This window comes from Coregonus lavaretus, assembly GCF_964263955.1.
Source record: "Coregonus lavaretus genome assembly, chromosome: 27".
NCBI lineage: Eukaryota > Metazoa > Chordata > Actinopteri > Salmoniformes > Salmonidae > Coregonus > Coregonus lavaretus.
In genome coordinates this window covers 20,263,233-20,287,726 of record NC_140014.1, presented here as the reverse complement: position 1 = coordinate 20,287,726, position 24,494 = coordinate 20,263,233, and the positions used below count along the sequence as shown (strand labels likewise).

The following is a 24,494-nucleotide window of genomic DNA, read 5'->3' as shown; positions in this document are numbered from 1 at the left end:
ATGTAAGGTTTTACGAAAATGCTCCCTCTATTACATTTCAAGGTCTAAACGGAAAGCCAAGGCTGACAACCAATATTTATTCAGCAGCATATTGCCACACACACACACAGTGAGCTAAAAATAGACAGTGTGACTGGGAGGAAGATGAAGGGTCCTTCACATGTCTTCGGCGCCTGGCAATGTTTATACGGGCTACAGTAATGTCTCCCCGACCCCCAAGTGCCATTTCCCTCTGCTATCTTGCAGGCTGTCAGCCCTAGTGCTGCGTGACTATAGAAAACAAGGCAGACATTTTTCTGTGCTCCTCTCGGACCCAGCTTCACACTGAGTAGTGACAACATCCTGTTGGGTCCAGAGGAAGCCAAGACAGTAAATTGCCTCAATCCAGCCAGTGTCAGCCAGGTCGGCCAGAGAAATTAGCCTGATTTGATCTTAGGCCACTTTCACAACAGACTAAGGGGAAAACTAATTTATTGTAGTCTTTAGCCGTTTCCCAGCTGTAGGTCTCACCTCTGTTGCTCATCACTCTGGTCGGACCCTGGGATGGTCAAAACCTCATCATGACCATGGAACAGACGCAACACATGGCCACCCAGCAGGTAACCTTTAGGAGGATGGATTAACAGCACCTTTAATTGATACCCACAACATTTCAAACAACATTATAAGCCAGTGACGCTAAATGAACCTACCCTCCTCCACGTTGCTGCCGGAGCAGGTGGGGTGGACGTTCCACAGAGTCTGCATGAAGGACGCGTCCACCTGGATGTTGCCATTGGAGATGGACAGGTGCTGGTGGAGACAGAGGAACATTATGTTACACACACTATCAATAACTACAGTATGGGACACACACTACCAGTAGGCCTATACTGCAGGGCCCATATCAAATATCCAGTTTGATTCAAGGCATTGGGCCAGGCTACAACTCAGAGGTTTGTCCATGCATGCACTGGAGGGCATGATAGGAAGGCTGTTATCAATGCAGTAGATTTAGAGTCCTTCATCAAGCTGGAGAGAGGCTGGCACTGGAGAGTGTACAGGACTGCGAGTGGACTCGGGAATCTACCAGTTTCTAGGGCTCTGGGTTTGTGTGTGTGTGCACGATCCAGACACTTGGGGAACTCTCCACCTCCCTCCTCCATTCATGGACCTGGAGGTGCTATATGCCAGGTTAGAGGGAGCTTCTCAATGGTGACAGCAGGGCCCGGAGCCGGGCTGTTGTCACACTCTCCCTGCGTCATGCTGGATATGTTTTCCAGGCCCAGCATGCCAAGGCCCTGAGACCCACACAGTGGGAATAACACAGTGGGGTCTGGGTCTGGGAGATGCTCATAGATGGGCCTGAAGAGGAACAAGGGAGCAGGGCTGGCCAGGCTGCACGGTGTAGGGAAGGAGAGATCGGGGACAGAGTAAGGTAGGGTACAGTAGGTGTTCAGTTTGACAGTGTTGCTCTCTCCATCCCAGCTCTACATGTGTAGCTTTCCCCTGCTCTTTCTTAGCTTCCTGTCCCCAATCTGTGGTCTGCTTTACTGGACAGAGGGAGCTGTGTGGGAGGGAGACACCTTCAGTCCGAGAACGCGATCTACAATCTTTGGCTAACCTACAGGATGGAATGGCATTATGGCTCTGTTTAATGGGTCTGGAAACATTAAATAGCCTATAATATGTATTATTCTTAATGAGATGTTTATAGACTGAAGGTGTACTCACAAGGTATCGTTCTGATGACACGCTGACAAGGATGAGGTCATCTCCGATGCGTACCTTCTCGCCCTCTGACCTCTGTTTGGAAGCAGGATGGATGGTCCACCAACAGGCTTCACCTGCAGGAGCACAGAGAAACAGTGGTGCGGTCACCTGCCTGAATAATGTTATTTATAACTCTATGATCTACATCATTGGTTCTCAACTGGTTTTGCCTCGGGACCCAAATTTAACCAGGTTGTCTCAGTCGCGACCCAATATTGTCACGCCCTGACCTGGAGAGACTGTTATTATCTAGGTAGTTTGGTCAGGGTGTGAAAGTTTAGGTTCTGTATTTCTATGTTTGGCCGGGTGTGGTTCCCAATCAGAGGCAGCTGTCGCTCGTTGTCTCTGATTGGGGATCATACTTAGGCAGCCAGTATTCCTGCCTGGGTTGTGGGATCTTGTTTGTGTTTCGGTGTGTTTGGCTTGTTTGTGTATAGCCTTCCGACGTCACGTTTTCGTTGCCTTTTGTTGTTTTGTCAGTGTTTATCCAGTTTAATAAACATGTTCGCATACCACGCTGCACCTTGGTCTGACCCGTCTCAACGTTCGTGACAAATATTCGCATCCCAATTTTTTGGGGCTAAATGCAAACTGGAAAACAATATTGTATGCTATATTGATAGTAAATGTAGCAATTATATTACAAGGGAACATCATTCCCACCTTTTTCATTGTCAATAATTCCATTTTGCCCATATTCCTGATGAATAATGTTAATAAGCTCACTGGATTGAGACCACAAAATCAACCAAATTCGCTAAATAGCGCTGCTAATAACTCTATATTAAAAATACTGTGATTTAAGAAAAATAGTTTAGAGATTACATTATAAAAAATGTAGGTTCATTATAATTTCCCCAAAAAATGTTTTAACCTGGTTTTAGTTGTTTAAGTTCAGACAGGAGTATTTTTGCATAAAAAAAAAACATTATACAAATATACACTGAACAAAAATATAAACACAACATGTAAAGTGTTGGTCTCATGTTTCATGAGCTGAAAAAAAAATCCAAAATGTTTCAATATGCACAAAAAGCTTATTTCTCAAAAATGTTCTGCAGAAATTTGTTTACATCCCTGTTAGTGAGCATTTCTCCTTTGCCAAGATAATCCATCCTCCTGACAGGCATATCAAGAAGCTGATCATTACACAGGTGCACCTTGTGCTGGGGACAATAAAAGGCCACTAAAATGCCACAGATGTCTCAAGTTTTGAGGGAGCGTGCAATTGGCATGCTGACTGCAGGAATTTCCACCAGAGCTATTGCCAGAGAATTGAATGTTCATTTCTCTAACATAAGCCGCCTCCAACGTCGTTTTAGAGAATTTGCCAGTACGTCCAACCGGCCTCACAATCGCAGACCACGTGTAACCACGCCAGACAAGGACCTCCACATCTGGCTTCTTCACCAGCCACCCGGACAGCTGATGAAACTGTGGGTTTGCACAACCGAAGAAACTGTCTCAGGATAGCTCATCTGCGTGCTCGTTGTCTTCACCACCCTGACTGCAGTTCTGCGTCGTAACCGACTTCAGTGGGAAAATGCTCACCTTCGATGGCCACTGACACGCTGGAGAAGTGTGCTCTTCACGGATTAATCCTGGTTTCAACTGTACCGGGCAGATGTCAGAAAGTGTGTATGGCATCGTGTGGGCGAGCGGTTTGCTGATGTCAACGTTGTGAGTCCCCCATGGTAGCGGTGGGTTTATGGTATGGGCAAGCATAAGCTACAGACAACGAACACAATTGCATTTTATCGATGGCAATTTGAATGCACAGAGATACCGTGATGAGATTCTGAGGCCCATTGTCGTGCCATTCATCCGCCGCCATCACCTCATGTTTCAGCATGATAACGCACGGCCCCATGTCGCAAGGATCTGTACACAATTCCTGGAAGCTGAAAATGTCCCAGTTCTTCCGTGGCCTGCATACTCACCAGACATGTCACCTATTGAGCATGTTTGGGATGCTCTGGATCGATGTGTACGACAGCGCGTTCCCGTTCCCGCCAATATCCAGAAACTTTGCACATCCATTGAAGAGGAGTGGGACAACATCCCACAGGCCACAATTAACAGCCTGATCAACTCTATGCGAAGGAGATGTGTCACGCATGAGGCAAATCGTGGTCACACCAGATAGTGACTGGTTTTCTGATCCACGCCCCTACTTTTTTTTTTAAGGTATCTCTGACCAACAGATGCATATCTGTATTCCCAGTCATGTGAAATCCATAGATTAGGGCCTAATTAATTTATTTCAATTGATTGATTTCCTTATGAACTGTAACTCAGAAAGATCTTTGAAATCGTTGCATGTTGCATTTATATTTTTGTTCAGTGTACATACACAGATGATTGAGCTACACAGAAAGTTGAACCTGTAACTACTGTTTGGGGATAGATGACAATGGTGAAAGCAACACACACAAGCGAGCACAGCACAGACACATAAATTACATTTAAGACACACAAACGTATTCGCACAAACTCTAATATACTGTAAGCCCACTCACACTTATCAACATACAAGCACCACAGCAACCAGCCTTCCAATATGTGGAAAGCCATACCATCTTTAACATCTTTATGAGACAAATGAGCTGAGCCTCAACATCGTGACAAAGATCCAATCTAGGACATTTATTTCAGTCTGCTTGGAATGTTACCAGGGGAGATCTCCTAGGGAATAAATAACTGAAATCTCTGCAAATGTGGTACATTTCCTACAATATAGGAAACTGCAAATCCCTCTTTTCATGCAGTGCTTAAGAGAATCTGAAATGAATAGTGGGGCAGGTAAAGTCAGAATCCCAGCTATGAATGTGACTGTGAGGTTTTACCTGTTGAGTCCTCCTGCAGCCCCACATCAAAGGACAGCTTATCTGTCTGTGACCTTGAAGTCTTCAAACAGGTCAGATACTGCAATGTATAGATACACATCAAAGCAACATGAGAATGATGACCAAAAGAGTCACACAATCCTGCTGTAACACTCAGAACTGGATCAAATGTCAGTATGACATATTAAACAAATATTCCTATGAAATGCTATAAAATAGTAACTATGAAATAGTAACACATGGAATAATGACAAAACAATCCCCTGTCCTTGGGTATCGTATGAGAGTGTGCGTGCAGTGCAGTCTCACCATAGCGCTAAAGGAGTGCCTCAGGAGGATAGCGTGTCCATACAGAAGTGTCCTGTGTCCACCGCCCTGAGCCGCCTGCGGAGACAGCACAACACCCATCACACACCAGACACACTATAAGACAGGATATCCCCCGTGGCCTCTCTCTCTGTCTCTCCCTTTCTCTCTCGCTTTCTTTCTCTCACTCGCTCTCGCTTTCTCTCTCTCTCTCACTCACACTCTCTCCTATCTCTCCATCTGCATCACAGTTAGAGAACTAAAACTGTCTGGCGCACAATGATGACTTCACATAAGGCAGGGGGCCACAGACTGACCCAGCCTGCCCCTCTCAGCCTGTCTCCTCTCTGACGACGGTCCTGCTTTCCACAACACAACACTGAAGGCATGCAGTCAGACGTGTCACTCAGGGGAGATGCCTGCTTCCTGTATCCATGGAGCAGAATAAAGATCATTGTCACACGACTGCAGGTAAAAGGGAATGGGGGGTGAGAGAGAGAGAGAAAGAGAGAGAGAGCTCTCTGCCTCTAATGCGCTGGTGACAAAGACCTTGTGTTACAGTAAGAAGGCTCTGGTTTGTGACAGAGAGCACTAGGAGAGAAAAGACACAGACGGGTTCCACTGCGATTTCACAGCAGTTCGAGGAGATGCGTAGGGGAAAGACTGATGTGAGGTCACGACTTGGGCTCTGCTTACAAACCTGTCCCTTCGTTCTGTAGGCAACCATGTGTTACTCACCTTTCTTATGAGCCTCTATGGAGCAGTAAGATAAGAGAGTTACATTACTGAGAATGTGCTGTAAGTTAAAGAAAATATGTGAGTTCGTCTCCGTCTGTCATTCCACAGTACTGTAAAATGTTAATTCACAGATGGTGACGTGCTGTGCAAGATCTTATTTGTGACATAATTGATTTTGCATGCCAGTGTCTTCTTAACCGTGCATCCTCTATCTGTGCTGCTATTTGCTAAGACCATAGCCTCCAGTTCAATGCAGTTGCCATGGATTATGCAGACTGCAGCAGTTCCAGCACCATGCCAGGCTGTTCAGGCTTCCTGAGGGATAGTCTAATGTGCATTGGGCATATCCACCTGCATTATATCCAGCACGTCACCCCCCTGCGTTTATCCAGCAGCCACCAGGGGGACAGCGATGGGGTTTCTCTCAGAGGTTGCACTGAAATACCACTGCACACGTTGCCCTGCCAGAGGGTATCAGGCTCACCCTGCCTTACCCTGGGCGCTTCAGTCACTGACTCTGACAGCTTGACCTTTGCTACATAACCCAGTAAACAAAGTTATGAAATCACAAGTTTGTTCACTGCTCTCTTTGGAGATGTTAGAGGAACTTGACACATAATTCCATTTGGGTTCACTAGCTGAAACGGAGCTAAATGGATGTTTGATAGCTTACTTCTGCAAGGGTTTTCTGAGCATTGTGTGTTCACTGTTCACAAGATCTATGAGCCTTCTACCCCTCAAACAAACACAATATTAGTCCAAGATACCATTACTAAGATCCTATTCCACTTTAAGGAATCTCTGCCTATTAGTTGAGACAAGCTCAATACTGTATATCAATAAGTTATTTATTCTGTAAGTCAATACCCTCCATTGTAGCTCATCATGACAGAATATTGATTCAAGAATCGTGACACATTCAACTTCTATTTTCCCTTAGTGGTGTTTCCTCCGTTGACATTTCAGAGCAGGAACAGAGGAATGGAGAGGGTTAGTGAAAAGAGACGCATGTGAGGAGAGAGAATTTAAAGAGATAACCCAGCATTAAAATATTTTATCCAGACCAGGTCTGAATCAGTCTCCGCAGCATTCCTTAGAGAGAGGAAAATAGTGCATCAAGGAGAAACAATGATTAAAAGATTACAATCTGCCATAAAGTATTGTTAACCTATTACCTTCCCTTTGGAATATATTGAACTAGTCTAGCAGATCATGTTAAGTTAAGTTAAGTTACTAAGTGTAGATGCAAGGGGGTTAAAAGTGGCAAGTAGAAAGCAGCTTAGCTCTCGCAAATAAGCAGTTTCACTTGAAAACGTCTCACTAAGCTTTAAGGGCACATTAAGCGCTCATGAAGGTCCAGTCTGCCTGTGCTTTACTCTTGCCAAAGGGCTTTTCCAGTTCACACAGCTGTGTTCGAACCAATCGGGCTTGATTTTTAAATTCCCCTGCATTGGGAGTCCAATGTGGTCGCTAGGCTGCAGCGTTGACAAGTCCATTTATCTTTGAACTCAACTCAATGAGTATTAAGCTCCACAGCTCAAATTATGGAAATTCTTCCAATCATTAGCAGTTTGGCAAGGCAACAACGAGTTGGTTAAAGCAGAAACAGAAATAATAACATTTTTTTAAATCCTTCTAAATGTCAGCGTATTGATTTCTACAGTCATAATACATGTAATGTAGCTCACTATTGTATGCCTGAAGTTAGGTGCAGAATTTGTGAACAGGTAAGAATCTGTTGGTAATATTCAGCGATTCTGGACTTACTTCTAAATCCCCTAAGGAATGACTGAAGACTGACATTCATCTGATGTTAATCCAGGAGAGGTGTAGCATGTTCTCTTTGGCCAGAAGAAATGTGAGCAGTAACTGTTGAGCGAGACCATTTGTATGGCAAGTCTATACCCGGATCCATTTTTCTTTGTCATGTTGCTAAGTGCTGTGACACAATTGACTCACTTGTTTAAATAAATCCATAATGTCATTAGTCATTTCAGCAGCATACGCATTCATGTTTGCATATAAAGACACTAGCTTTCTGTAGTGAATCTATTTGCTTTCCTGAAGGGACTATCGTATCCCTTGGATACATTTCCAATGAAAATGGGAGCGCAAGCTGCTAGCATGACTAAACAGCCATGCTCTAGAGAGGTTACAGGAGAGGAGAATGGAATGAATGGTGAACATACTCATCGGTCCTTGCCTCGAGGCTAACAGGTGGAGAGATGAACAGAACACAATGGATAAACATAGCAATGGTAACAGTACAGCTCTGTTACAGCTGATTAATGAAAACCAAAAGGAGATGTTTGCAATGACTAGCACAGTTTTAACAGAATAGATTGTAGCAAATAAGATCAGTGTATCAGAATTGCTTTAATTATCTGTCTATTAAAATAAATTAGAAAACAACTGACCACAGAGCAATGAAATGATAAATGATCTAGTAATTATACTTCCTGGCTCACTCTACTGATACAATATACTATTATCACTCAAATACAACATCCTGCATCGGGTAATGAACTAAACAAAGACCAGAGGCACACAAACAAATTCCTTATACTCAATTCAGAAAAGTGCAGAACTGAGATCAGTAAAACACAGCAACCTGGAAAAAAGTGCGACATCATACTTTTCATTTCAAATCAAATTGTATTTGTCACATGAGGAACTTCTTGAGGATCTGAGGACACATGCCAAATCTTTCCAGTCTTCTGAGGGGGAATAGGCTTTGTCGTGCCCTCTTCACGACTGTCTTGGTGTGTTTGGAACATGATAGTTTGTTGTTGATGTGGACACCAAGGAACTTGAAGCTCTCAACCTGCTCCACTACAGGCTCGTCGATGAGAATGGGGGCGTGCTCGGTCCTCCTTTTCTTGTAGTCCACAATCATCTCCTTTGTCTTGATCACGTTGAGGGAGAGGTTGTTATCCTGGCACCACACGGCCAGGTCTCTGACCTCCTCCCTATAGGCTGTCTCCTTGCTGTCGGTGATCAGGCCTACCACTGTTGTGTCGTTGGCAAACTTAATGATGGTGTTGGAGTCGTGCTTGGCCATGCAGTCATGGGTGAACAGGGAGTACAGGAGGGGACTGAGCACGCACCCCTGAGGGGCTCCCGTGTTGAGGATTAGCGTGGCAGATGTGTTGTTACCTACCCTTGCCACCTGGGGGCGGCCCGTCAGGTAGTCCAGGATCCAGTTGCAGAGGGAGGTGTATAGTCCCAGGGTCCTTAGCTTAGTGATGAGCTTTGAGGGCTCTATGGTGTTGAACGCTGAGCTGTAGTCAATGAATAGCATTCTCACGTAGGTGTTCCTTTTGTCCAGGTGGGAAAGGGCAGTGTGGAGTGCAATAGAGATAGCATCATCTGTGGATCTGTTGGGGTGGTATGCAAATTGGAGTGGGTCTAGGGTTTCTGGCATAATGGTGTTGATGTGAGCCATGACCAGCCTTTCAAAGCACTTCATGGCTACAGACGTGAGTGCTACGGGTCGGTAGTCATTTAGGCAGGTTACCTTAGTGTTCTTGGGCACAGGGACTATGGTGGTCTGTTTGAAAAATGTTGGTATTACAGACTCAGTCAGGGACAGGTTGAAAATGTCAGTGAAGACACTTGCCAGTTGGTCAGCGCATGCTCGGAGTACACGTCCTGGTAATCCGTCTGGCTCTGTGGTCTTGTGAATGTTGACCTGTTTAAAGGTCTTACTCACATCGGCTACGGAGAGCATGATCACACAGTCGTCCGGAACAGCTGATGCTCTCATGCATGCTTCAGTGTTGCTTGCCTCGAAGCGAGCATAGTAATTTAGCTCGTCTGGTAGGCTCGTGTCACTGGGCAGCTTGCGGCTGTGCTTCCCTTTGTAGTCTGTAGTAGTTTGCAAGCCCTGCCACATCCGACGAGCGTTGGAGCCGGTGTAGTACGATTCAATCTTAGTCCTGTATTGACGCTTTGCCTGTTTGATGGTTCGTCGGAGGGCATAGCGGGATTTCTTATAAGCGTCCGGGTTAGAGTCCCACTCCTTGAACGCGGCAGGTCTACCCTTTAGCTCTGTGCGGTTGTTGCTTGTAATCCATGGTTTCTGGTTGGGGTATGTATGTACGGTCACTGTGGGGACGACGTCATCAATGCACTTATTGATGAAGCCAGTGACTGATGTGGTGTAAGAATCCCGGAACATGTTCCAGTCTGTGCTAACAAAACAGTCCTGTAGCTTAGCATCTGCGTCATCTGACCACTTCTGTATTGAGCGAGTCACTGGTGCTTCCTGCTTTAGTTTTTTTACTTGTAAGCAGGAATCAATAGGATAGAATTATGGTCAGATTTGCCAAATGGAGGGTGAGGGAGAGCATTGTACGTGTCTAGAGTTTTCTTTCCTCTGGTTGCACATTTAACATGCTGGTAGAAATGAGGTAAAACAGTTAAAGTTTCCCTGCATTAAAGTCCCTGGCCACTAGGAGCGCCGCCTCTGGATGAGCATTTTCTTGTTTGCTTATGGCCTTATACAGCTCGTTGAGTGCGGTCTTAGTGCCAGCATCAGTTTGTGGTGGTAAATAGACAGCTACGAAAAATATAGATGAAAACTATTTCGGTAAATAGTGTGGTCTACAGCTTATCATGAGATACTCTACCTCAGGCGAGCAAAACCTTGAGACTTCCTTAATATTAGATTTTGTGCACCAGCTGTTATTTACAAATATACCCCTTGTCTTACCGGAGGCAGCTGTTCTATCTTGCCGATGCACTGAAAACCCCACCAGCTCTATGTTATCCATGTCGATGTTCAGCCACAAGTTTTTAATGTCCTGTTGGTAGGATATTCTTGATCAGAGCTCATCCATTTTATTATCCAACGATTGTACGTTGGCTAATAGGACTGATGGTAGCGGCAGATTACCCTCTCGCTGTCGGATCCTTACAAGGCACCCCAACCTACGTCCCCAGGTGTATAAGGAAGTGTATAGGAGATGTCGTACCCACTGTGACTATTAAAACCCACCCTAACCTAGATGGCAGCATTCGCGAAAAACTGAAAACACGAACCACGGCATTTAACCATGGCAAGGTGACGGGGAATATGGCAGAATACAAACAGTGGTCATTCCCTCCGCAAGGCAATCAAACAGGCAAACGTCAATATTGAGACAAAGTGGAGTCGCAATTCAACGGCTCAGTCACGAGACGTGTGTGGCAGGGTTTACAGACAATCACGGACTACAATAGGAAAACCAGCCACGTTGCGGACACCGACGGCTTGTTGCCAGACAAGCTAAACAAGTTCTTTGCCGCTTTGAGGATAACATAGTGCCACCGACGCGGCCAGCTACCAAGAACTGTGGGCTCTCCTTCTCCGTGGCCGACGTGAGTAAGACATTTAAACATGTTAACCCTCGCAAGGCTGCCGGCCCAGACGGCATTCCTAGCCGCATCCTCAGAGCATGCGCAGACCAGCTGGCTGGTGTGTTTACGGACATATTCAATCTCTCCCTATCCCAGTCTGCTGTCCCCACATGCTTCAAGATGGCCACCATTGTTCCTGTACCCAAGAATGCAAAGGTAACTGAACTAAATGACTATCGCCCTGTAGCACTCACTTCTGTCATCATGAACTGATTGCCCCCCATCTATCCTCAGAGTTCGTACTGCTTGGTGACCTAAACTAGGATCTGCTTAACACCAACCTACAATCTAAACTAGATGCCCTCAATCTCACACAAATTATCAACGAACCTACCAGGTACAACCCTAAATCTGTAAACATGGGCACCCTCATAGATATCATCCTGACAAATGTACCCTCTAAATACACCTCCGCTGTCTTCAACCAGGATCTCAGCGATCACTGCCTTATTGCCTGCGTCCGTAATGGGTCCGCGATCAAACGACCACCCCTTATCACTGTAAAACGCTCCCTAAAACACTTTAGCGAGCAGGCCTTTCTAATTGACCTCATTCTGTCAGTAGAGGATGCCTGGTTGTTCTTTAAAAGTGCTTTCCTCTCAATCTTAAATAAGCATGCCCCATTCAAAAAATGCAGAACTAAGAACAGATATAGCCCCTGGTTCTCCTCAGACTTGACTGCCCTTGACCAGCACAAAAACATCCTGTGGTGTACTGCATTAGCATCGAACAGCCCCTGCGATATGCAACTTTTTAGGGAAGTCAGGAACCAATATACACAATCAGTTAGGAAAGCAAAGGCTAGCTTTTTCAAATTTGCATCCTATAGCACTAACTCCAAAAAGTTTTGGGACACTGTAAAGTCCATGTAAAATAAGAGCACCTCCTCCCAACTGGCTAGGAAACACTGTCACCACCGATAAATCTACAATAATCGAGAATTTCAACAAGCATTTTGCTACGGCTGGCCATGCTTTGCACCTGGCTACCACTACCCCGGCCACCAGCTCTGCACCCTCCGCTGCAACTTGCCCATGCCCCCCCCCCCCCCGCGCTTCTCCTTCACACAAATTCAGACAGCTGATGTTCTGAAAGAGCTGAAAAATCTGGACCCCTACAAATCAGCTGGGCTAGACAATCTGGACCCTTTCTTTCTAAAATTAGCAGCCTAAATTGTCGCAACCCCTATTTCTAGCCTGTTCAACCTCTCTTTCGTAACGTCTGAGATCCCCAGAGATTGGAAAGCTGCCGCGGTCATCCCCCTCTTCAAAGGGGGGTGACACTCTAGATCCAAACTGTTACAGACCTATATCCATCCTGCCCTGCCTTTCGAAAGTATTTGAAAGCCAAGTTAACAAACAGATCACCGACCATTTCGAATCCCACCGTACCTTCTCCGCTATGCAATCTGGTTTCCAAGCTGGTATGGGTGCACCTCAGCCACCCTCAAGGTCCTAAACATTATAATAACCATGATCTATAAAAGACAGTACTGTGCAGCCGTCTTCATCGACCTGGCCAAGGCTTTTGACTCTGTCAATCACCGCATTCTTATTGGCAGACTAAATAGCCTTGGTTTCTCTAATGACTGCCTCGCCTGGTTCACCAACTACTTCTCAGATAGAGTTCAATGTGTCAAATCGGAGGGCCTGTTGTCTGGACCTCTGTCCGTCTCCATGGGGGTGCCACAGGGTTCAATTCTCGGGCCGACTCTATTCTCTGTGTATATCAATGATGTTGCTCTTGCTGCTGGTGAAGCTCGGATCCACCTCTATGCGGACGACACCATTTTGTATACATCTGGCCCTTCATTGGACACTGTGTTAACAAACCTCCAAACGAGCTTCAACGCCATACAACACTCCTTCCGTAGCCTCCAACTGCTCTTAAACACTAGTAAAACTAAATGCATGCTCTTCAACCGAACGCTGCTTGCACCCGCCCACCCGACTAGAATTACTACTCTCGGCGGGTCTGACCTAGAGTATGTGGACAACTACAAATACCTAGGTGTCTGGTTAGACTGTAAACTCTCCTTCCAGACTCACATTAAGCATCTCCAATCAAAAGTTAGATCTAGAATCGGCTTCTTATTTCGCAACAAAGTCTCCTTCACTCATGCTGCCAAACATGCCCTCGTAAAACTGACTATCCTACCGATCCTTGACTTCGCCGATGTCATTTACAAAATAGCCTCCAACACTCTCCTCAGCAAATTGGATGTAGTCTATCACAGTGCCATCCGTTTTGTCACCAAAGCCCCATATACTACCCACCATTGTGACCTGTATGCTCTTGTTGGCTGGCCCTCACTACATATTCGTCGCCAAACCCACTGGCTCCAGGTCATCTATAAATCACTGCTAGGCAAATTCCCGTCTTACCTTAGCTCAGTGGTCACCATAGCAACACCCACCCGTAGACTGCGCTCCAGCAGGTATATCTCACTGGTCATCCCCAAAGCCAACACCTCCTTTGGCCGCCATTCCTTCCAGTTCTCTGCTGCCAATGACTGGATCAAACTGCAAAAATCTCTGAAGCTGGAGACTCTTATCTCCCTCACTAACTTTAAGTGTCAGTTGTCAGAGCAGCTTACCGATCACTGCACCTGTACACAGTCATTCTGAAATGAGCCCACCCAACTACCTCATCCCCATATTGTTATTTATTTTGCTCATTTGCACCCCAGTATCTCTATTAGCACATCATCTTTTGCACATGTATCATTCCAGTGTTAATACGAAATTGTAACTATTTTGCACTATGGCCTATTTATTGCCTTACCTCCATAACTTACTACATTCACACACACTGTATATATATTTTCTGTTTGTATTTTTGACTTTATGTTTTGTTTACCCCATATGTAACTCTGTGTTGTTGTTTTTATCGCACTGCTTTGCTTTATCTTGGCCAGGTCGCAGTTGTAAATGAGAACTTGTTCTCAACTGGCTTACCTGGTTAAATAAAGGTGAAATAAAAAATAAAAATAAAAAAGAAGTGCATTGAGAGACTAGTCAAGGATCATATCACCTCCACCTTACCTGTCACTCTAGACCCACTTCAATTTGCTTATCGCCCCAATAGGTCCAGAGACGACGCAATCGTCATCACACTGCACACTGCCCTATCCCATCTGGACAAGAGGAATACCTATGTAAGAATGCTGTTCATTGACTATAGCTCAGCATTCAACACCATAGTACCCTCCAAGCTCATCATTAAGCTTGAGGCCCTGGGTCTCAACCCCGCCCTGTGCAATTGGGTCCTGGACTTCCTGATGGGCCGTCCCCAGGTGGGGAAGGTAGGAAACAACACCTCCACTTCACTGATCCTCAACACTGGGGCTCCACAAGGGTGTGTGCTCAGCCCCCTCCTGTACTCCCTGTTCACCCATGACTGCGTAGCCATGCATGCCTCGAACTCAATCATCAAGTTTGCAGACGACACAACAGTAGTAGGCTTGATTACCAACAACGATGAGAAAGCCGACAGGGAGGAGGTGAGGGCTCTCGGAGTGTGGTGTCAGGAAAATAAACGCTCACTCAACGTAAAAAAAACAAAGGAGATGATTGTGGACTTCAGCAAACAGAAGATGGAGTACCCCCCTAGCCACGTCGATGGGACAGCAGTCGAGAAGGTGGAAAGTTTTAAGTTCCTCGGCGTACATATCACTGACAAACTGAAATGGTCCACCCACACAGACAGTGTGGTGAAGAAAGCGCAACAGCATCTCTTCAACCTCAGGAGGCTGAAGAAATTTGGCCTGTCACCTAAAACCCTCACAAACTTTTACAGATGCACAATTGAGAGCATCCTGTCGGGCTGTATCACCGCCTGGTACGGCAACTGCACCACCCACAACCGCAGGGCTCTCCAGACGGTGGTGCGGTCTGCACAACGCATCACCGGGGGCAAACTACCTGCCCTCCAGGACACCTACAGCACCTGATGTCACAGGAAGGCCAAAAAGATAATCAAGGACAACTACCACCCGAGCCACTGCCTGTTCACCCCGCTATCATCCAGAAGGCGAGGTCAGTACAGGTGCATCAAAGCTGGGACCGAGAGACTGAAAAACAGCTTCTATCTCAAGGCCATCAAACTGTTAAACAGCCATCACTAGCACAGATGTGCTGCTGCCTACATACAGACTTGAAAATCACTGGCCACTTTAATAAATGGAACACTAGTCACTTTAATAATGCCACTTTAATAATGTTTACATATCTTGCATTACTCATCTCATATGTATATACTGTATTCTATACTATTTATTGCATCTTAGCCTATGCCGCTCTGACAATGACATTGCTCATCCATATATTTATATATTCTTATTCCATTCCTTTACTTAGATTTGTGTATATTAGATATTTCTTGTGGAACTGTTAGATATTACTTGCTAGATATTACTGCACTGTTGGAACCAGAAGCACAAGCATTTCGCTACACTCGCAATAACATCTGCTAATCATGTGTATGTGACCAATACATTTGATTTGATTTGATATCTCCGTCTCTTCTCATGCGAATGACAGGGATTTGGGCCTTGTCGGGTGTCTGAAGTAAATCCTTCACATCCGACTCGTTAAAGAAAAAAATCTTCGTCCAGTACGAGGTGAGTAATCCCTGTCCTTATATCCAGAAGCTCTTTTCAGTCATAGGAGACGGTGGCAGAAACATTATGTATAAAATAAGTTACAAATAACGCGGAAAAACACACACAATAGCACAATTGGTAAAACGGCACCATTATATCTACCCCCATCCTTCCTTTGAAACATTAAACATTACATTTTAGGAGAGGCAGCATTTAGGTTGCTCCCAGCAAGAGGAGCATGGAGAGAGCAGCGTGGTAATGCTGTGTTTCTGTAGGGCTGCCTTGTAATTACAATCTCCCAAACACATGACTGTAGACTAAGGAAATAGGTAATTCATCCTTTGTACTTACTGTAACTGCCTGTTCAGAGGAGATAGGGAGGTAGTGTTGAGACCTGCTTTGACTACAACTACATTAGCTATAGTATATACACATATGAACTCAACAATGGCCATGTGTATGTCCATTCAATGAGATTGCCTCCATTGCCTCAGGTGTGTGTATGCGACAGTAGCTCTGTCATTTGGACTTGTTTGCTTCTCTGTGCGTGGTGTATAAAGGTAGTTACAGTGCAATTATGCTCTATAGTGGAAATGATACTGTAGCTTTGAGAGCTTTTCTTTTCAGCCTCATTGTTAATCAAATGGGTAACTGAGCAGCACAGGGCAGAAACACTTCAGGAAAGCTACAGCAAATAAGAGGACCTTTGCCTCCTGACGACTTTCATCCACATTACTATTCATGGAGGGCTCAACCTCCCAGCGCCCAGGTCTCCAGGCCAATGTAATAGGTCAATTCCTCTCATTAATCCCTCTCAAAGAGAAAAAAAAGTGTTTGAACATAAAACTGAGGCAACTCCAGTCATCGTAATAAACAATTTCATAAAATGTTTGTCTTCTCCTACCCTGAAATCCTGAAATTAATCAAATGGAATATGTGAAACAGGGGATGTTCAGTAGTTTCCCTTTGGGCAGAGAACACTCTGTGAAAATACTTCTCTCTGCTGTCTGCCCTGGGGTGGGAGTGTGAATGGGTGTGTGGCCTGTGTGTATAGATGGTGTGGTAGAGGGTCAGTACTCACCCCCTCACTGTTCTGGCCAGTCTTAGCCAGCATCTCCTGCAAGGCCCGCACAGAGAGAGACTGCTCCAGCACAAAGTTGCAGATGCACAGGTCTGGAGGGACATACTGGAAGAGAGAGGCGGGAGATCAGGGTTAGGGTTGTATGCAGTAGACAATAGGCAATTACAAGTGAGAATTTCAAACTGTGTTGAAAAGGCTAAAATATGAAATGTAGATTGAATGGAAACCCAGAATAAGGCTTATTTTTGGTCAGTAGTGATGCCCGGTCCTCAGATTGTTTAGTCACAGACTGTGACTGAGCGTGTTGTTCCCTGAGCACATTTGCCCATAACATCCATGACTAATAATCATAACAAACCCGGGTTTATAAGGAAGTGTATAGGAGATGTCGTACCCACTGTGACTATTAAAACCTACCCTAACCAGAAATGTGGATAGATGGCAGCATTCGCGAATAACTGAAAACACGAACCACCGCATTTAACCATGGCAAGGTGACGGGGAATATGGCAGAATACAAACAGAGTGGTCGTTCCCTCCGCAAGGCAATCAAACAGGCAAACGTCAATATCGAGACAAAGTGGAGTCGCAATTCAACGGCTCAGACACGAGACGTATGTGGCAGGGTTTACAGACCATCACGGACTACAATAGGAAAACCAGCCACGTCGCGGACACCGACGGCTTGCTGCCAGACAAGCTAAACAAGTTCTTTGCCCGCTTTGAGGATAAAACAGTGCGACTGACGCGGTCATTTGTCTCTATGCTGCTCCTTAAAAAATTATGGAGGCCGGTCAACCCAGCCTGTTCTACGTGATGCAACTTTTCAACTAAAGTTTTCATTTAAATTGAAAGGTAAAGTTTATACATTACTAATTCGACCAAGGGTAGCTTTAGCTATTAATAAAACAAATATTTATCAACTGATCGGGGTGGCCAATTCCAAATTCTTACAGCTCGGGTTGGGGTCAATTCCATTTAAATTCCAGTAAATTCAGGAAGTACACTGAAATTCCAATTATCTTCAATGCTTTCCAATTATGAAAATGTGGAATTGGAATTTGGTTTACTTTCTAAATTGATTGGAATTTAAATGGAATTCACCCCAACCCTGATTGCAGCCAGTGCCTATAGTACCGGTGTATGTGGATCTTGGTCAAACTAGAGCACACACTCACAGAGTGTATGAATCTGTGAGACTGAGAGCACAAAGAGACAGAGCGAGAGAGTGGAGCCCCCATCCCTTCTCCATACAGGACAGGGCAGCAGTCTGACAGAATGAGGCAGAGAGGGTGATACTTAGTGACCTGCACCGCTACAAGATAAATGATGCACACCAAAAACACACCGTACTCCTTTTTAAGTAGCAACTTGGCTAAACTAGTTCACCTTGTTAGAAGTAAATCTAACTTTAAATTGGAACTTCAGACAACCTATTTCTGCTACGCTGATAGGCTACCTGCTTGCTGCACTCAGGTAAAACTAAGTCAATATGTGAAAAAATATAGAGCTGTATCGATGCAGCTATCTGTTCTCTAGGCATTTTAATTATGCACATTTAAATCATGGTGGAGTATAGATCCAGAGAGCTTGACCACCGGCGTCAGGACAGTGGATTTACTCCAGCAAAACAGAAATGACGTGATTTGTAATGACACGTGCCGTACCGCAGGGGTCGGCATCAGGCAAGTGATTATTTTTGGCCCCCTAAAGTGTTTAGTAAAAAAAAGTTTTAGTTTTTGGTCAGAAAAGACTGTAAAATCACCAAGAATTCAGCAAAAATATATAAGAATTTAGGAAATCTGTTCCCAAGTATTCCCAGAGTTTAAAAAATATATGATTGTGTCTCAATGTAATCAAGGTATGACATTTTTTTGACATAGTTGTGGTCAATTTTTGTCGGCCCCCCAACCATTCGGGCCGACAAAAATCGTCCCACGGCTGTATCTAGTTGCCTACCCCTGCCGTACCGGAAGCCAAGTGTCTCTCTCAGGGCAGCCTCAAGCATCAGCTTCAGAGATGTCAAAGATACTGTATGTCAAAATGGCTTAAAGTAATGTACCCCGACTTCACTTTAATCATTAAGCAGGTCGTTTTGAGATAACCACCGTTTTATAGTCAAAACACACACACACACAACCATGATTTACAACCACAGAAGCAGAAACACTGTAAAAACTCAGCTTCCATTTGATCGGCACCCCACCCAGAGGCAAGTTGTTTTTCTAGAAATACCTCTCCTGATCCACTCTTTCTTATAATATAATATAATATGCCATTTAGCAGACGCTTTTATCCAAAGCAACTTACAGTCATGTGTGCATAAATTTTTACGTATGGGTGGTCACGGGGATCGAACCCACTACCCTGGCATTACAAGCGCCATGCTCTACCAATTGAGCTACAGAGGACCACTTTCTTGGCATGCTGTTGGGGAATGTGAGAGAAAAATTACGTGTTTACCTGATTTGTTTGATATTAATAGTTAAATTATATAGTTACAGTGAGGGAAAAAAGTATTTGATCCCCTGCTGATTTGGTACGTTTGCCCACTGACAAAGACATGATCAGTCTATAATTTTAATGGTAGGTTTATTTGAACAGTGAGAGACAGAATAACAACAACAAAAATCCAGAGAAACGCATGTCAAAAATGTTATAAATTGATTTGCATTTTAATGAGGGAAATAAGTATTTGACCCCTCTGCAAAACATGACTTAGTACTTGGTGGCAAAACCCTTGTTGGCAATCACAGAGGTCAGACGTTTCTTGTAGTTGGCCACCAGGTTTGCACACATCTCAGGAGGGATTTTGTCCCACTCCTCTTTGCAGATCTTCTCCAAATCATTAAGGTTTCGAGGCTGACGTTTGGCAACTCGAACCTTCAGCTCCCTCCACAGATTTTCTATGGGATTAAGGTCTGGAGACTGGCTAGGCCACTCCAGGACCTTAATGTGCTTCTTCTTGAGCCACTCCTTTGTTGCCTTGGCCGTGTGTTTTGGGTCATTGTCATGCTGGAATACCCATCCACGACCCATTTTCAATGCCCTGGCTGAGGGAAGGAGGTTCTCACCCAAGATTTGACGTTACATGACCCCATCCATCGTCCCTTTGATGCGGTGAAGTTGTCCTGTCCCCTTAGCAGAAAAACATCCCCAAAGCATAATGTTTCCACCTCCATGTTTGACGGTGGCGATGGTGTTCTTGGGGTCATAGGCAGCATTCCTCCTCCTCCAAACACGGCGAATTGAGTTCAGATGTTCATTGGCAAACTTCAGACGGGCATGTATATGTGCTTTCTTGAGCAGGGGGGACCTTGCGGGCGCTGCAGGATTTCAGTCCTTCACGGCATAGTATGTTACCAATTGTTTTCTTGGTGACTATGGTCCCAGCTGCCTTGAGATCATTGACAAGATCCTCCCGTGTAGTTCAGGGCTGATTCCTCACCATTCGCATGATCATTGCAACTCCACGAGGTGAGATCTTGCATGGAGCCCCAGGCCGAGGGAGATTGACAGTTATTTTGTGTTTCTTCCATTTGCAAATAATCACACCAACTGTTGTCACCTTCTCACCAACCTGCTTGGCGATGGTCTTGTAGCCCATTCCAGCCTTGTGTAGGTCTACAATCTTGTCCCTGACATCCTTGGAGAGCTCTTTGGTCTTGGCCATGGTGGAGAGTTTGGAATCTGATTTATTGATTGCTTCTGTGGACAGGTGTCTTTTATACAGGTAACAAACTGGGATTAGGACCACTCCCTTTAAGAGTGTGCTCCTAATCTCAGCTCGTTACCTGTATAAAAGACACCTGGGAGCCAGAAATCTTTCTGATTCGGAGGGGGTCAAATACTTATTTCCCTCATTAAAATGAAAAATCAATTTATAAAATGTTTGACATGCGTTTTTCTGGATTTTTTTGTTGTTATTCTGTCTCTCACTGTTCAAATAAACCTACCATTAAAAGTATAGACTGATCATTTCTTTGTCAGTGGGCAAACGTACAAAATCAGCAGGGGATCAAATACTTTTTTCCCCTCACTGTAACAAATAGTAAGACATTTCTGTTCTACTAATGCTGTGTTTTTCTAAAGGGATGGTCTCCACTTTAGCTCCCTGCAGCTAATCTGGGCGTATGGTCACTAGAGATAGCTTGAGCTGACAATTGATTTATGATGGCTACAGCCTGCATTCCATAGACAAGATGTGTTGTGTGTAACCGAGAGAGAGATAGCCTGGAGGAGTAGAACAAACATTTCATTGTTTGTTCTCATCCTTGCATCAACACTCAAAAGTGTTGGGTCGACCAGCCTCACTTACTACCTTACTGATAAGTTTTGAATAAAGTAATATCTTGATTGGTGATTGACCTTGTCTCTCCTCATTATTGATTAGAATTTCCACGACAATTTTGGCGACGAGGAATGGCTCTGCACTTCACCTGTTGACCGCTCCTGAAGACCTCAATAAATTGTGCACAGGAGATCAGAAATGGGATCTCAGGGAAAACCATGCTCCTTTAGAGCAGCTGGACCCGCCTAAGATCTGAGAGGAAGTGGGCACGTGTGGATGTCAGATCCCAAACATAGTACTGAGAGAGGTGAGCTTGGACAATCTCCCAATAGGTTAAGAAGCCCCTGTTGAAGGTACGCTCAGAGCGAGGTCTTCCTGAAGAGGGCCACAGCTGAGGTTAACTAGCAGGCCTGCGTTGAGTTGATAGGAGTGTTCTTAAGTGAGCTATCCTTGGACATAATTGTTAATTAGCCAGTTGTGGGCGACCAAAAGTCCAGATTCGTGGTACTGGGTTGATCACAGTAGGACTGGTGAGGTTAATGTATTGAACGAGGGACTAGAGTGCAGGTGACGCCTTACGAGGTCACCTGGCTTGGTGAAGTTCAAATTATAACGTGTAATGTTTTGATTAAATGTTTTGATAAATGAGGTTTACAGGTATGCCCTGGGTTACTATTGTTAGGTGTTATTGTGAGTGTTTTGTTATTCCTGGCACTTCACCTGAAGTGGAAGTTAGAAAATACGAGGTAAGATTAGATTTTTGGGACCATGTCACATAGTTAGATAGGAGACATGGGTACTCTGTTGGTAGTTTTGCACATTTGGATAGATATAAGAGAATCTATACCACAGTAATCGCAGTAGGCAATATCCCAGTGTGGAGACAACACCCTGGTTTTGGGACCACTAATTAAGCAATATTTTGATAATGGTATGGGTTTCCCTGTTCATATAGACAGGGTTTGAAATCGTCTGTCTCATTCCCCTGTGTGTTCGTGTTTCAATGTGTGTGTGAATGTGATATGAGTGTTGTGTGAGTGTAGAAATAAGTGTTAATCTTAAGTTTGGATAATAACATATAGACATTTGTATAATAAGCTGATTTAAATTGGGATAATACGTTTCGATATATAACGTTATCGTGGGGTTCCGTCCAACACTGCCATCATAGTCTGGGACTACTAGTAATATCACAGGATGTTATTTTAGAAAGTAGCGGCAAGTCTATAATTTCTGGGAGTCTAGAGAACTGTTGAGGATACGTGTGGAGCATTATTCCCATGACCTGCCAGGCAGCGTCCGGGAAACTTGAGGTTTTTTCCCGCTGGTAGTATGGCGATGGAGAGTCGTTGGAAACGCATATGGAATGGTTGATGTGAGTACTTAAGATTTCTAACGTTATGTATAGATTCTGTGAATATATGAAAATATGTCAAATTGTATGTGTGTATAATCGATTATTAGAGTTTTGATAAAGTAATAATGGACATTATGATAATATACCAACTTGCGCACCCAAACGTAGACGTACGGCAGGGTGGAAAATTTTTTATACACGTTTTCTGAGTTGGTCCCATTTATGGATCATTTGATAAAGACAATGTTAGAGAATTATCTGGGCAATAGTCTCAGAAACTGATTGGGGTATGTCCACTTTTGAAAAATATGGGGAATTGATGTAACTATAAAACGCTTATGGGATTTTCTCTGTCCGGGTACAATATGTAAGAAATAGAACTGCCCATATGGCCTGAAATTAGTTTTTTTTCCGCAGTAAGAGCGAATCAATGGACTCTCGACGTAACTTATAACGTAGTACAAAGCCTAAGTTAGGGTTTTCCATCAAAATAATAATCATTACGAAGCGAAAGTGATGTAATAAAGGAATTGCATTATGTCGCAAGGGAAAAGATAATCCGCTTTTATTAAACTCGCCAGATCTGTTTCCAATTTAATGAATTTAGATTTAACTTGTTGACTTCTAATTTATTTCCTTTGAGCATGTGAGATCTTTGCCAAGAAACACTTGGAGGACCTTTAAGGCTATTTTCTGGTAATGGAGTCGTTATTATGTGTCAGATGTTAAGACTACAAACCATTGTAATTGGGTTATTTGCGGGATTTATTTGTCATTTCAATAGGCATAGGATCTGTGTTACTGACTAAGACTGTTTCCCGAGACTGTGGTAGAAAGATATCCGGATTCGGCCGTAAAGGGAGCACCCAAATTAAATAAGGCCATTTTTGTTTGTTTTTGCCCTATGGTTTGCAAATACCCACACACAACACACTTGTTATGAATATTTGTTAGTGGTGTTAATACGTGTTTTGAGTGGACTATTTCATTTGGTTTAGTGGTTTTTTTCACGGGTTAGAGCCGAGGTATCTTAAAGGCGCACACATGGAATTTTCTGAAGTTCATTTTCTGAGTTTTAATTGAACACATGAATTCTTTTGATAAGAAATGTACTGATGTAACTTACTGTAACCCTTGGATACGAAATGTATGAAATGTTTGACTGTTTTTAAATAATTAGTATAATATATAAATAAATACTTAGTTGAATGGTTTGAATGATTGTCACGCCCTGGCTCTGGGGACACTTGTATGTTGAGCCAGGGTGTGCATTTCATTTGTTTATCTAGTATGTGTATTTCTATGTTGGCCTGAGTGGCTCCCAATCAGAGGCAACGAGTGTCAGCTGTCGTTGGTTGTCTCTGATTGGGAGCCATATTTAAACTGTCTGTTTCCCATTTGTGTTTGTGGGATCTTGTTTCAAGTCTGTTTATGTTAGACCGTGAACTGTCACGTATCGTTTGTTGTTTTTTGATCGTGTCTGTAATTAAAGAGTATGTTTGCCTGCAACGCTGCGCCTTGGTCCTCATCTCTGTTTGACGATCGTGACAGAACATCCCACCAAGACTGGACCAAGCAGCAAGTCCAGGAGCCAGCGCCTGAGAGATCTCTAGCGGATCTCCTTCGCCTCCTCGACTGGGTCAAGCCATGTGAGGAAGAGAGGGGCTTGACGTTGAGGCAGAAGGGCGAAAGGCTGGCGAGGAGCATGGAGACCTGGTCCACGGGTAGGAGTGAAGCCCATAAATTTTTTAGGGGGGGGCTAACGCCGTGGACGACGAGGCAGCAGGAGGCCGCCAGGTTACGGGAGTCACTGGTCACCAGGGGGAAGGAGGATGTAGAGGCACGGTGAGAGGTACTGGCGTGTGTTGCCAGTCCGGTCCGGCCTGTTCCTGATCCCCACGTAGGGCCAGTGGTGTGTGTTCCCAGTACGGTCCGGCCTGTTCCTGCCACTCGCACCAAGTCAGTGGTGCGCTTCGTCAGCCCGGCACGGCCCGTTCCTGCTCCCCGCACCAAGTCAGTGGTGCGCTTCGTCAGCCCGGCACGGCCCGTTCCTGCTCCCCGCACCAAGTCAGTGGTGCGCTTCGTCAGCTCGGTCCGGCCCGCTCCTGCTCCCCGCACCA

General features: G+C 44.6%; 1 protein-coding gene across 1 annotated transcript in view; it reads right to left on the bottom strand.

Moving 5' to 3' along the window:
• LOC311103056 (ryanodine receptor 3) overlaps positions 1-24,494 on the bottom strand; it is a gene marked incomplete at both ends in the record, with an annotated part of 229,346 nt that overhangs the window by 126,548 nt on the left and 78,304 nt on the right. The window contains 6 exons of the mRNA XM_084144572.1: positions 511-604; positions 693-792; positions 1,714-1,826; positions 4,599-4,677; positions 4,908-4,982; positions 16,727-16,831. Coding sequence (XP_084000698.1) covers positions 511-604; positions 693-792; positions 1,714-1,826; positions 4,599-4,677; positions 4,908-4,982; positions 16,727-16,831 — 566 coding nt within the window. The remainder of the gene's footprint in view (positions 1-510; positions 605-692; positions 793-1,713; positions 1,827-4,598; positions 4,678-4,907; positions 4,983-16,726; positions 16,832-24,494) is intronic.